This window comes from Sarcophilus harrisii, chromosome 2 (assembly GCF_902635505.1).
Source record: "Sarcophilus harrisii chromosome 2, mSarHar1.11, whole genome shotgun sequence".
Classification (NCBI taxonomy): domain Eukaryota; kingdom Metazoa; phylum Chordata; class Mammalia; order Dasyuromorphia; family Dasyuridae; genus Sarcophilus; species Sarcophilus harrisii.
The window spans coordinates 314,914,136-314,929,061 of record NC_045427.1 but is presented as its reverse complement, the minus strand read 5'-3'; the positions used below and the strand labels follow the sequence as shown (position 1 = coordinate 314,929,061).

The 14,926-nt window shown below is 33.1% G+C and overlaps 1 protein-coding gene across 1 annotated transcript in view; it reads right to left on the bottom strand.

The window, feature by feature from the left end:
• ACTR10 (actin related protein 10) overlaps positions 1–14,926 on the bottom strand; it is a 36,460-nt gene that overhangs the window by 2,194 nt on the left and 19,340 nt on the right. The window contains exons 11-12 of the mRNA XM_003756307.3: positions 5,416–5,497; positions 4,166–4,367 (exon numbers count right to left, since the gene is read on the bottom strand). Coding sequence (XP_003756355.1) covers positions 4,166–4,367; positions 5,416–5,497 — 284 coding nt within the window. The remainder of the gene's footprint in view (positions 1–4,165; positions 4,368–5,415; positions 5,498–14,926) is intronic.

The window sequence follows — 14,926 nt, the reverse complement described above, 5'->3', positions numbered from 1 at the left end:
CTGCATCAACTAGTTGTCCTATCTCAAACATTTTAACCTCCATCAGTGTTCTCAAATCTACCTACTTCTTCATACATTTTACCTGTCAGTGGTCACAATGTAGATCTCATTCCATTTCTAAGATAAAACCTCTGATAATCCTTCATTTGATTAGTTTCCTATCATTCAATTTCTCCCTATGTCTTATTTCTTTTAAACCTATTTAAAAACTGCGATTTGCCCTCACCATGATTTCTAATCATTTTGTCCCCAAAATTTTAAGGAAAAAAAAAATCTTAATTATGAACTTGAAAAACATACAGAAAATTTCTTATACAACTTGCTGCTTTTTTAAAGGCACGTATTAAATTTAAGTCAGTAGGTCCAATAATAACTTGCTTGCCTCTGTCCCTTTTTGAACTCCTCTCTGTATTTTAAAAAATGTTTTAGTGATGCTTCTGTCCTTCCTTTTTCGGGTGTTTTGAAATCATTCCTCCCATACTTCTACCTCTCCTCACAAAACAGAAGCTCTTTTCTTAGTCTCTTTAGTCTCTGCCAAGAGGTGGGAAGCATGATTCATTACTATTCTTCTGGAACTGTGACTGGTCATTGTGCTGGTCCCTATTTTTAAGTCTTCAGTTTTTTCTTTTATATTGTTTCCATTTTTGTTCCACTTTACATTATAATCAATGCAAAAAATATGCTATGGATTCTGTTCACTTTACTCTAGATCAGTTCATAAGTTTTCCCAGGGTTCTCCGGATCCCTAGTCTTTCATAATTTCTTCTGGTACATTATTAAGTTACATTCAAAAATCACAATTTGTTCAGTCACTCTTCAGCTAATGAGTATTCACTTTGTTTCTACTTTGTTATCATCACAAAAAAATGCTGTTATAGAAATATTTTTGTGCATATGAGTCCTGTTCTTTATCTTTTTTGGGGAACATATGCCTACTAGTAAAATTACTTTTGATACACAATTTTGTGATGTTTTGTTTATAAGACTAAATTGCTCTTTAGAATGAGTTAATCAACTTTTACTCCACCAGCATTTAAGTACACCTGTCCTCTTATGGCTACTCCAAAAATAATTTTCCATTTTTGTGTTTTTGTCAACTTAGTGGATGAAAGGCATATCCTCTGAATTGTTTTAATCTGAATTTCTCTTATTATTATTATTAGTAGTAGTAATCTGATTTTGAATAGTTTACATTTCTTCTTTGGAGAACTGCTTATTCATTTCCTTTGACCATTTGTTGATTGAGGAATTATTCTTATTCTTTATATTTGTATCAATTAATTTTGGATATTAGACTTTTAATGGGAAAAATTTGATGCAAAGATTTTTCTCCCAGCTAATTTTTACTTTTACTTCTAACTTAATTAATTTTGATTTTGCAACAACACTTTCAATTTTATATAATTAAAATTGTTCATTGTATACTTGTGATTCTTATCTTTTGTTGATCCTTCCCTTACCACATTTGTGAAGAGTCTTTCTTTTGCTTTGTTCGTAAAACAACATTTGAAGCTTTTTGTGGAACATAATTTAAAATGTTGGTCAAAAACTCATTGTCTGCCATCTTCCTCTTCAGTATTCCCAGCATAGAAAGTTCTTATCCCACTATTAGAGTTAAGTTTTATCAAACACTACACTAAAATATTTGATTGTTTCCAGATCTCATGTACTTAATCTATTTCCACTGATCCACTTTTCTACTTTTTAAGTCAGACCAAATTTATTTATTTATTTATTTTTGCTGAGGCAATTGGGGTTAAATGACTTGCCCAGGGTCACACAGCTAGGAAGTGTTAATCCGAGTCAATTTTCTGAGGCCAAATTTGAACTCATGTCCTCCTGACTTCAGAGCTAGTGCTCTATCCATTGTACCACCTAGCTGCTGTCACAGTTAAAGTTTTGATGATTACTCTAGTATGGTTATATCTAGTATTGAATACATATCTCTTTCCTCCATTATTTTTATATGAATTTTATTATTATTTTGTCTAGTTGCATAAAGTCACTCAGTTTGGTATGGCACCGAATATGTCTATCAATTTAGGTAGCATTTCCCTTTTTATTATATAAGCAGGAAACAATTATTTAATTCTGCCTTTATTAATAAAGAATGTTTTGTAGTTTTATTCATATTGTTCCTACATGTGTTTTGGTAGGTGGACTGAGTTATTTTATACATTCCATAGTCATTCTGAAAGCAATTACCTTTTCCTAACCTTTTTGTTAAAATATAGAAACGCTCATGACTTGTATGTTTATTTTACATCTTGGTATTTTGCTTATTTTATTATTTCAATTGATGTCTCAGTTGAATCTCTAGGATGCTTTCAGTTAACTGTTACATCATTTGTTTTTTTCTTTGTCTATTCTTATTCTTTTAATTTCATTTTTAGTAGCAATATCAGGTAATAGTGATGTTAATGGACATCCTATCTTTATTTTGATCTTAGGGCAAAGATCCTTTCTAGCATTACTCCATTATACTGGTTTTTTGTTTTAGAAAGATACTGTTTATCAGTTTTTCACCTGTATCTAACTCTTCTTGACTCCACTGGAGGTTTTCTTGGTAAGGACAGGAGAATGCTTTTGTTATTTCCTTTTCCAGATCATCTTGTAGATGAGGAATTGTGACAAACAGAGTTAAGTGACTTATCCAGGATCACACAGCTAGTAAGTGTGTGAACCCAGATTTGAGCTTAGGAAGAGGAATCTTTCTGACTCTAAATCCAGCACGGTTCACGGTGCTCCCTAGCTGTTCCATATTAACAAAGAATTCATTTATTTCTACGTAAAAATACTTTTAATATTAATGTAAATTCTCAGCATACATTATCAAAATAATTTTGCTCAGCTATTGATATAATCACATTTTTGTTGTTTTGGTTATTAATGATTTTTTGGATTATGAATGATATGATCCTTGTTATTACATGTTTATACACATGGTTCAGTACCAAATATATTTCTGGTATAATTCCAACCTTGCCATAATATATAATCTTTTAAATATATTCATATTTCACATTGCTTACACCTGATAATAAAAACTCTAAAGGATTCTCTTTTGTCTCAGAGATACACTATAAACTGCTTTGGTTTTTAAAAGTCTATTACAATTTGGCTGCAATCTATCTTTCCAACTTTAATAATTCCTCTTGTATTCTATGACAGGGCTTCTTAAAACTTTTTCCACTTGCGACCCTTTTTCACCCAAAATTCTTTTACATGACTCTGGGAATACAGGTATGTAAAATAAGTATACACTCGATCCCACTTCTCAATATTCATTAGGGAAATTGGCCTCTAATTTTCTTTCTCTGTTTTGGCTCTTATTTTAGATATTAGCATCATATTTGTGTCAGGACTCCTTCTTTGCCTATTTCCAAATGGTTTCCATAGTACTGGAATTAATTGTTCTTTAAATAATAGAACTTGTAAGTCCATCTGGCGCTGGAGATTTTTTATTAGAGAGTTCAATGATGGCTTGTTCATTTTCTTTTTCTAAAATGGGGTTATTTAAGTAATTTATCTCCTTTTCTGTTAATCTGGGCAATTTACATTTTAATAAACATTCATTTCAATTAAGTTGTCAGATTTATTGGCAAAATAGCTCCTAATCATTGCTTTAATTTCTTCTTCATTGATGGTAAATTTACCCTTTTCATTTTTGATGCTGGTAATTTTTTTCCCCTGTTTTTCTAATTAAATTAACCAAAGGTTTACCAGCTCCCCTTCTATTGTTGCTTCTTAGAAGCCATAAATCTTCATTCAACTTTCAGCTCAGGTAATATCATTTTTTCCTTCTATCTACTTTCCTCCAATTGTTAGTTTTGACTTTTAAATGAGTCTGGTTTTTTTAGATAAACAATGTTACTATATATTTCATTTCTCCACTTGAATGACATGAGAAATAAATTTATTAGACAATTGTTACAATTTAAGCAAAGTAAAAAAAAATGTAAATTCTTTATGGCAAACTTAATGGACAATTCTGAATAACGAATTATTGCTGTACTTTACCACATAGCAATATCATTAAAAATACAGTAGTTGTTATTGAATTAACAAGTATCATCAATATAAGAAAAAATTAAGTCCTGAATACAATACTTTGTAAATTTATTTTTAACATTCTAAACATAATACTTTTAAATTAAAGTCTTACCTCCCAACCAGGCTACACAGTTAGGCTTTGCGGGTGGAATATGAATTCGAAATGTCTTAGTGCCAAGTGCTTTTTGGTATTTTGGTTTTTCTACCAAATACCTGATTTCTGCCATTAATCGATGTAAGAATCCTGGCAACATAGCAGTGCCACCTATAACTACTAAGTTCTCTGCCAGCTGCTTCCTTGTATCTATTGGGCACTAGTATTAAAGAGAAAGGAAAACAAATTATTACATATACTGGTAACAAATGATTTTTAAAAAATAAACATAGAATATGTGATGTTATTAAGAAATAATTATGTTGCTTACAAAAAAGGAAATTTCTCACAAGTGATGATAGTTAAATTATGATACTATAAATTTATACATAAACATTTTTCTTCTTAGAAGAGAAAATAAATTCAATTTCCTTGAAACATTTCAGTCTAAAAATGAGCATGCGCATCTTTATTTTGAAGTTCATAGGTGTTAATGCTTTCTACAATAGTTACAAAGTGTTCTTCAGAAAAGGGATTTAAATGTAAACACTATCCTGTAAGGCAGTGATACTTTAAATGTTGTGACCCTGAAGCTACACATGCAATCACTGTTATTTGATAATATAATGTTGATAATATTCTAATACAGATATGAAAAGTCTTATAGAGACAAGTACATCTTGAGAAACAAAAATTGTATAGGATGCTAAAAGTCAGTCAGGTTTGTAACTTTACCATCTTGACTTTTTCATGTGCCACTCAAATTTAAACAGCTGCTGAATACTATTGATTCTACCTCCACATCTTGCATCTCTCTCTTCTCCATTCACAGTGTCACTATTCTAGTTTAGGCCCTTATTACCACCCCATTGCCGTTTCTCAACAGCCATGTCTTCATTCAATGCTCAGCTCAGGTGATATCATCTTTTCCTTCTACCTGCCTTCCTTCATTCCTCTAATTATCAGTACCTTCTACTCTCAAATTACCTTTTATTTAGGTAGCTGTAAACTTATTTATTCTCTAGCAGAGTGTGAGCAAAAGCTCCTCAAGGGTAAGGCCTCTCACTTTTGCCTCTGATTGCCAGCACCTAGTACAATATCTTGTAGATAGTAGATAATTAATATTTCTTGAATGGTACTGAATGAACAAAATGAAACCAAAATATGGGGGAATTTGTAATTCTGCACATAATACATTCTTTGTAAACATTTGCTGAATTATATTTGTTATGCTGAATTATATCAATTCATTAAGATAATAGGAATACCTGCATAAGTGAATCCAAAATTAAAGTGGCTATTGATTTCTCTTCATTATCTTGCTCAAACAGAACTTCCACAACAGAATCTCTAATGAGATAAAAAAGAAAACTCTAATAATATCATAGCAACCACTGTACTGAATATAATATAGAAATAATTCTAAAATGATACAGTATAATTCAATGACAAAATAGGATGTTATTAAACAGATTTAGAAATGTTTAGAGTGGATCTATGATCTTACCAATTTAAGAAATCTCTCCCATGATACAGAATGTAACATCCATGATTGCCCATTTTGTGTTTTCCCAAAAGTTTGCCAGTGGGAGCCATACATTTTAAGGCTACCAGTGGAACACTTGGGTTGCTTACCTATAATCTCTTATTCTTGCTATGTATTCATCTTTTTTCCCTGTCATGCAACATATTCTTGTCCTTTGGAGTTCTTCATTTGTAGGACACTAGCAAAATATTAATTTTGAAAAGACAGTCCTTTCTTTCATGGAAGCTATGGGGCAGTAAAAGAGGTTTTTGGTTTTCTAAAAGTAATTTAGCCCATTCTTATTCTCTTTAATTTTGGACCCAGAAATTCTGTTCACCACGATTGTCTGTTCTAAATATAACAATAGCTAAAATTTGTACAGCTCTTTAAGGTTTGCAAAGTGCATTAATATCTCATTTGATCCTTGTACCACAAATGTGGATGTAATATGTGGATGAAATATCAATCTCATTTTACAGATGAGAAAAATGAGTGTAAAAGAGGCAGAGAAGTTAAGTGATTTGTTCAGTGTCACTGACAATAAGATTAAGCAGGTCCTACTAACCAAGTTTCACAACAAAATCTAGCTGCCTCAAATCAATCAATCTATATTAAATATATGTAAACATATAACTGAATATGTACCAACTTACATACATGCCCCCTCCCCCACACAATTAGACACATTCCAAAATCTGAGCTATGGACATTGGATTTAAAAGTGTCGTGTCAAATAATGTTTCCTAGAACACAGTAAGTACAGATTGTAAGAAGTCTATATTCGCAAAGTAGATATTTTTTATTAAAAGCAAGGAATTCTCTCAGTAGGTGTTAGTTGTAGTAATTATAGAAATTTCTTTTACTTCCTCCAGATGCTGTTAGGGGTTTCCTTCAATTCAGTTTAACAAACATTTGTCAAAGAGTGGGTAGAGTTACAAAAGTAAAAGCAAAATAGTCCAACTCTGTAAGGAACTTATATAGTTGACTCCTGAGCAGTCTGACAAATTCTTAACTTACTATTGTGTTTTTTCATATTCTGGAACCTGCCCACCTGGGCCAAGCTTCTCTTCACTTCCCCTGCCATACTCTCCAACCCTGGAAAGGGATCTAATCTGACATGATTCCCACTCAACTCTACATTACAAAACAATATCCCTTTAATCTGATCTCATTGCCTAGCAAAAAGGACCAAAATATAGTCCAGTGAAATGGATTCAGAACTGGTTAAATGGCCAGGTTCAAAGATAAATTTTCAACTTGGAAGGAGACTTCTAGTACAGTGCTTCCAGAAGCTGTGCCTCAGGGTGAACACGGACTGGTGAAAAATAAATAAGACTTGGGGTAGAACAGGGACCCTCCTAGGACAATTTTCAGAAGACTCAAAGACCCAGAAAGATCCCAGGGCAAAGGATTAACCAGTGTGAAGAGAAAACATCTCTACTTTAGTTCCATTGAAATATGTAGCTAGAAGCCCTGGGGCTAGCTGCTTTGGGAGATCAACTCAGCCAGAACTACAGGAATTTTCATCTCCCAGACAACATGGAGAGTCAGGAGTCTGAGTCTGGGAAGACTGATAAAACCTCTGTGGATAAGGAATTGCAGGCCTAGTTATGCTGCAGAAATGCCGCTGCCCTGGGTGAGAAGGAACCATCATATCAGCTGAGTGCAAAAGCAGTGGGGCAGGGACCCCTGCTGGCTGCAAGCATTTACTTATAGCATCATGGAGTTGTAGGTTTTGGATTCCGGAGCAGAGGAGAACGGAGGTTTCCCCCTCCCCCTCCACTAGAGGTGATTATACTAATAAGTTTGTATTAAAAAAAAATCAGGAACAAGAGAAAGAACACAACCACAGAAAGTTACTATGGGGAATAGGGAAGACTGGGATAGGGATTCATCTTCAGAGGAGGACAGTGAAGTAAAATCTTCTTATCCCAAAGGATAATATTAAATGATTACCTGTCAAGAAAGAATTTATAGAACTCAAAAAAAAATTTAAACATAAAATAAGAATTGAGAAAAACTAAAAACAAAGAAGTACAAGATTATGAAAAGTCAACCAACTTGAAAAGGAGATCCAGAGTTTTATAGAAGAAAATGACTCCTGAAAAATCAAGAAGACTTGGGGTAGAACAGGAATCCCCTAGAAGATCTGAAGAAAGACCCCAGGCAGGATTAACTCGTGTGAAGTACAAACACCTCCAGACTAGTTCCATAGAAATACCAAGCAGGGACTCTTCAGGCTGGCTGGGTGTGGTTGGAGCCTCAGAAGGAGTCATGGAAACTTTCACCTCCCCAACAGTTTGTGGGAGTCCAGGATCTGAGTCTGGGAAGACTCAGGGAATAGGAAGGTCAGGCCTTGCTGTGCTGTGAGACATGGCCTTGAGGGAGAAGGAATCAGCAGCACCCACTGAGTGCAGAGGCAGCGGGGCAGAAAGCTGCTGCTGGTGGACACTTGCTGGAAGGGAGAGCTTTGGTTTGGGGTCCCTGGTAAGAATTCAATTCATAGAGGCTGAAGTGAAGTGAAATCCCCCTACCCCAGGATTAGACGTGCTTATATAGTAATAACTTATTTAAAAAAAGAGAATGAACCAGCAAAGAAGAAAAGAACCCTATCACAAGAACATATTATGGGAACAGGGAAGATCAGGGTTCACCTTCAGAGGATGCTGAAGTAAAAAAAAGCTATCTCAAAGAGTAACATGAAATGGATCCCTGCCCAGGGAGAATTTATAGAACTCAAAGCTAAAAACAAAACAAAACAAAAAAAAAGAAAAAAATCCAAGAAAAACAGGAAGATTATGAAAAAAAATGTTAACCAACTAGAAAAAGAAATACAGTCTCAAAGATGAAAATAACTCTTTGAAAATTAGAATTAGGCAAGGGAAGCCAGCGAAGCTGTGAGAGACCAAGAAATAATAAAATAGATGACAAAGAATGAAAAATAGAACAGAATGTGAAACAAGAAAACCGACAAATTTGGAGAACAAATCAAGAGGAGAAAATATAAGAATAATTGGACTGTCTGAAAATTAAAAAAAAGAACCTCGACACCATAATGCAAGAAATAGTCCAAAATTATTGTCTTGGAATGATAGAACAAGAGGAGAAAACAGAAGTAGAAAAAAATCCACTGAATGCCAAATTTGTGAGATCCTTTGTGGAAAACTCATAGGAACATTATTGCCAAATTTTTAAATCACCAGATCAAAGAGAAAATTTTGCAAGAAACAAAAAAATGCTGGAGATACAATGAGAATTTATACAGAACTTATCAGCTGCCACAATAAGACTACAGGTCCTGGAATTATATCTACTGACAATCAAAAGAATTAGGCCTCCAGCCCAAAATATCATATGCAGCAAAATTATCTATAATGCTGAATGAGAAAAAATGGACATTCAATCAACTTGCACTATTTATCAACCAAACACAAACTTAAAAGAAAATTTAATATATAACAGCCAACATCAAAGATCAATTTCAAGGAACTCAACATGGACAAATTGTGTGGTTTGTGTGTGTGTGTGTGTGTGTTTTTTTTTTACATGGATATGTATACTATTTGTTTAAGATTGACACCAGCAATTGGGTAGCTCAAAAGAAAGATTGGGGCAGAGTTAAGGTAAAAATAGTAATTATGTCATACAAATGAAGTGCAGAGGAAGAAAAGACACAGAGGCATTAGAGGGAGGAGGAGGGCTTGTAGTTCTGAAAACCTACTCACTTGAGAATGTATTAAATAAGCAACACTATATATATACTATGAAAGGTATAGCACCCTCTCAAATCTATAAAGAAATAAGGGGAGAGAGATAGGTGGACAGGGAAGTAAAGAATGAGGGGAAAAACACAAGGGAGGAATTCATGGGTGGGGGGAGGTTAAGTAATAGCAAGACAAGTTAGGAGCAGAATTAAAGCAAAGGGTCAGCAAGGATAAGAAAGATATGTGAGTATCTATGTGTGGGGATGTGTGTATGTATATATGTGCATATATATATCAACATATGAATATATAAATATAGCCTTTCTTAACTATAGCCTGTTTGGGGTTGTAGGGAGGATGAAAGGGAGAAAAAAGAATAAAGTAAAAAAAGGTGCACAGCAGAAAATCAAAGAAAAAAATGGACACTCATGAATATAATTTCTTCTACTAATATATACATACTGTTTTGATCTGGTGATTTATCGTTACATATTTTGAATCCCTCCTGATGTTCTGCTGGGTCCATGATAATGTTGTCTTTTGTATTACTTTTCTGTTTTTCTTTTTTTTTTTAAATAAGATAAATTTTAAAAATAAAAACAGTAAAATAATTGAAACTTAGGGTTAAGCAAAGGGAAGCCTGTTAAACTATAAAAAACCAAGAAATAACTAAACAATATGAAGAATGAAAAAATAGAAGAGAAGGTAAAACATCTTTTAAGAAAAACAACAGATCTGGAAAACAGATCAATAAGAGAAAACATAAGAATAACTGGGCTACCTAAAAGCTATGACCAAAAAACCAACTCTGGCACAATAATACAAAAATAATTAAAGAAAATTGCTCTGAAGAAATAGAATAAGAGGGAAAAGTAGAAATATAAGAAATCCACTGACTACAATCTCAAACAGATGCTACAAGAAAAACAAAAAGGAACATTATTTTAAAATTTCAAAATCCCCAGATCAAAGAGAAAATTTTGCAAACAATAAAAACAATTCAAACACGTTGGAACTATAATTAGAATTGTACAGGATTTATTAGTACATATTCATATATACATGACATATATACATATATATTCATATATACATATATTCATATTCATATTATATTCATATTATGTATGTTATTACGTATTTACTAATGACTGAATAGCATTATGCTATGAGAAATGAAGATATGATTTTAAAAAGATAAAGACTTTAATAAAGTGGTTCAGAATGAAGTAAGCAAATGAGAACAATCTATCCTATAACAGCAACATTATAAAAACGAATAATTTTGAATACTATTATAAACTGATGAATAAAATGAGCAGAACTAGGAGAAAAATTTATACAATAATGTAAACAACTCTGAAAGCCTTAAGAATTATGATCAATATAATGATCATTCATAAATCTAGAAGACTGATGGTGAAACATGCTATCCATGACAGAAAGGTGATAGATATAGAATATAAACTGAGTCATACTTTTCATATAATAACTGAGGGAATTTGTTTTGCTAGACTGTACTTATATGGAATTTATTTTTTTCTTCTCCCCCTCCCCCAATAGTGGTCTGGCAAGGAAAGAAAATAGATTTCTGTTAATATTTTAAAAGTGGAACAGGGGGTCAGAGAGGAAGACAGACAGGGGATACTGCATGCTCTTTCAAATGAGGTCACTATTATAAGTTTCACTTTTTTTTTTTTTTTTTTTTACAATAATTTGAGGGTAAATTTTGTCTTTTAATATTAGAGTTTTAAAAGTTCTAATGTCTGGAAATATATCAAATGTAATTTTGCTCCACTGGAGGAGATTTTAGCAATCAATTGGAAATTAACTGAGCAGAAACTGATAACATTCAAACACATAAAAATGTGTATGTGAAACTACAAACTTCTATTATTCAGTTGTTTTTAAAAATGCATATGTAACTTTAAAAAGATAATTACTTTAAAAGACTTTAAAACTATCCTTTTGTTCTTTTCCAAATTCCTGTTTTTCTCTTTATTTCTAGATTTTGTTGCTACTCTTATCATTTCTATAGTTACAGTTGCTTTGGTTCAGTTTTCTTCATTCTGTATCATTCAAAATAATTATTCTCATATTTCTTAGGACATATTTCTTGTGTCTCCAGGCAGCAGAAAAGTATGGCTTAGATGGAAATGGTCAATTAATTTTAAAGCATATTTTCTTAAATTATTCTGTATCTCGATACTAAATCAATAGAGAATTATACTTTCTCTCAATAGAAAATATATAATTGTGCATATAAAGTACTTATGAGGTTAATGAAATGAAATGGACTGAAGAGAGAGGAATAAAGTTGACTATTAACAAGACTTGTGTTTTGAAATAAATATACTTTTAAAATTAAAATTAGTTGGTTCCATCCTCAGTTGGTAGAGAACTTGTGTCCAAGCTCACACCCTTTTTAGGAAATGAATTTCAAAGTTTCTTCACCACAAATCTTATATAGTCTAGGCAGAGGAATTATCTACTCTATGGTATCACCAAACAATCTCAAAAAACAACAAAATCTAAGTCTTTTGTTACCACTAAGGCATTAGGTCTCTAGCAGATGGGATTTGATCCAGGAGCAGGACCTCAAGATAATAGACTTGGAAGCCAAGTACAACCTCTATGTGAGGAATATCTTGGTGTTGGTAGTTCACCTTTTAATCAACTTTATTGTACATTATTCTTAATTTTTATTAATCTATCACTAAAAGATTTTTAGTATAGTATCATACCCACCCACACACGTTTCTTTGAAGAAGCATTTAATAGTAGAAAGGACCCTTCTGAATGTTGGAAAAAATGTGACATTGGAAGTCTCTGAAATATCTTTGAAAGTCTAATTTAGGCTGTGGGCATACACTGATACATTTTAAAGAACTATACAAATTCATAGTTAACATTCTAGTGGTTTTTTGACTGATTGCAAGTTTTTAGTTTAGTAGCCACTGTGGATTGTTAGTAAAGGCTATTTAACTGAATGTCTTATATTTAAAATGTTGGTAGAGCCCTCATGTTAAACAAGTAGTAGCCAGAGAATATACATTCTTTTCATTCAAAAATTCTGTCAGATATTCATCTAAAATTTTTCTTCTTAGAAACTTTCTGAATGCGAGATAGCATTTGGGGGTTTAATTTTTTTTTTTCTGAGACAACTGGAATCAAGTGACTTGCCCAGGGTCACACAGCTAGGAAGTGTTAAATGTCTGAGGCTAGATTTGAACTCAAGTCCTCCTGACTTCAGGGCTGATGCTCTACTCACTGCACCATCTAGCTGCCCCAGGGTTTTAAATTTTTGTTGTGCTTTTCTTGGTGCAGGGAATTCCTGGTGAGAAAATTCCTTCTACCAATGCACATCAGTAACTCTTTTGCATTTTAAAATGCTTCCTGAAACACTAAGATTAAGAATCTCACCCAGTCATACAGCCATTAAGTATCAAAGGTAGGACTTTTACTTAGGTATTTTCAATTCTGAGTACAACTCCATATTGTCTCTTAGGGAAACAAATATATGCTTGTACGCTGTAACCAAAGAACTTTTTTTGTGAAATAACACTATCACTATCATAGTGTTATTTCTCTCTGGTTTTGAGGTTGTGTGGTTTCTAGGGGAGAGTGTGTGTGTGTGTGTGTGTGTGTGGGCACATGCGCACATGCAGGAATCTCCTTATATGTGTATGTGTGTATTTTCTATCTTTTTGCTAGTATTCTTCTTGACAATAAAGTTTTCTTTCTAATTACAAAAAAAAAAAAAAAAAGAAAGATTCCATCTCATATATTAAATCTCTATTAATCGGCTCTACAAAGATAATTATTTCCCCACACCTTCTAAAGAAACCAAAAAACTTTGCCATCTCCTCAAACTATCATCCAGTTACCCAAGTGTGCAAGATATCTTTTCAAGAGCAAAGATCCTAAAAACATTTATACTTCTGTTGCCTCCATTTCCTCACTCCCACCTATTCCTCAACGCTGTGCCACATATCATGGCCTCTGCTGATTCTCTCTTTCTGATTCAAAAGCCTCCTCTTAATCCTCATCTACTTGACTTCTATTCAGCTTTTCATGTTACTGATCATGTTCCCCACAGCCACTTGCAAAATTATTGATTATATATAATTTCAATCAGGTCCTCGCTGTGTATGGAATCGTTTTGTTTTTTTTTAATCCTCCCAACCAATTGTTTTTCTCATTCTCTGACAGCTGTTCTGAACCTTCTCTTTTTAACCTCAGCTCCCACAGTAATACCATTCCCTCACTCTTTTAGGTTCTTGTTTCAATTTTATCACAAAAATTGAAGCTATTCACATTGTTCCTTCTTTCTCTTTCCTCAAATCACAATTCCTGATGACATCCCTCAATATTTTCTCATTTATCCCAGGCTGTAATAAAAAAATAGAACACTTGGCTGTATCACAGAATGAATGAAGGATAGTAATGATTAAGAAGGTCAGAAAAGTACAAAGTCCAGTTTGTTTTAAAAAAAAAAAAATTAAATGACCAAGAGAAGAGTTTATATTAATTTATCCCAGAAGTAATAAAGAGCCACTGGAGTTTATTTCCTTCCTCCTGCCAAAGTCAATCTTACTTATCCTCTATGTCATTCCCTAATGTCTTGAGAATACCGTCTGCAATATCATCCTCATCCTCTTTGTTGTCTTCAATTTCTCCCTATCAAGCTTACTTGTTGTCTACAAACACCTGTCCGTTTCCATTATATTTAAAGAACAAACAAACAAAAACAACTAAGTTCCATTATCCCTAAAATTATCTTATATCTCTCCTCCTCATTCAAGTTCTTTGAACAAGTTATATATATTTATTATTTCCATTTCCTTTCCTCTCATTCTTTTTTAAAAATATCCTACAACCCGGCTTCTGACCTCATCACTCAAATTCTTTTCTCTCAAATTACTAATGATCTCTTGATTGAAAAATTAAATGACCTTTTCTCAATCCTTCTTATTTGGTTGACTAACCTTTCTTTCTTGATATTCTTTCCTCTCCGGGTTTTAATGATATTGGTTCCTCCTAGTTCTTTCTACTTGTTTAAGCACTCCTTCTCAGTCTACTCTGTTAGCTCATCACCCACATCATGCTCACTAGCTGTAGGTAGAGCCTAAAGTTATGTCCTTGGTTACTTTTCCCCCCCTTCTCTTGGTGACTCCTATTTGGGATCCTCATCTCACATCTCTCCACATTTCACTCCATCCCTTCATGGTCACTAAAGTGACTTTGTACTTAAATTACAAGTCCAACTAAGTTACCTCCTTACTCAATAAACTCCAGTTTTACTCAATAAACTCCTTACTCAATAAACTCAATATGTATATATAGTATGTTTGGCACACTGTAAACCCTTAATAAATAAGAGAGTAAATGTTTGATGCACATAAAAGTAATATGACTTTTACTTAACTATAAAATCTAGTTATAGATTCATTGATTAAATTAATGATAAATGACAAGTCTCTCTTGCTGTGAAGTGCCTAGGCAGTAAACCAGAAGACATAAGTTCTAGTCCTGGTTCTGTGATTGACT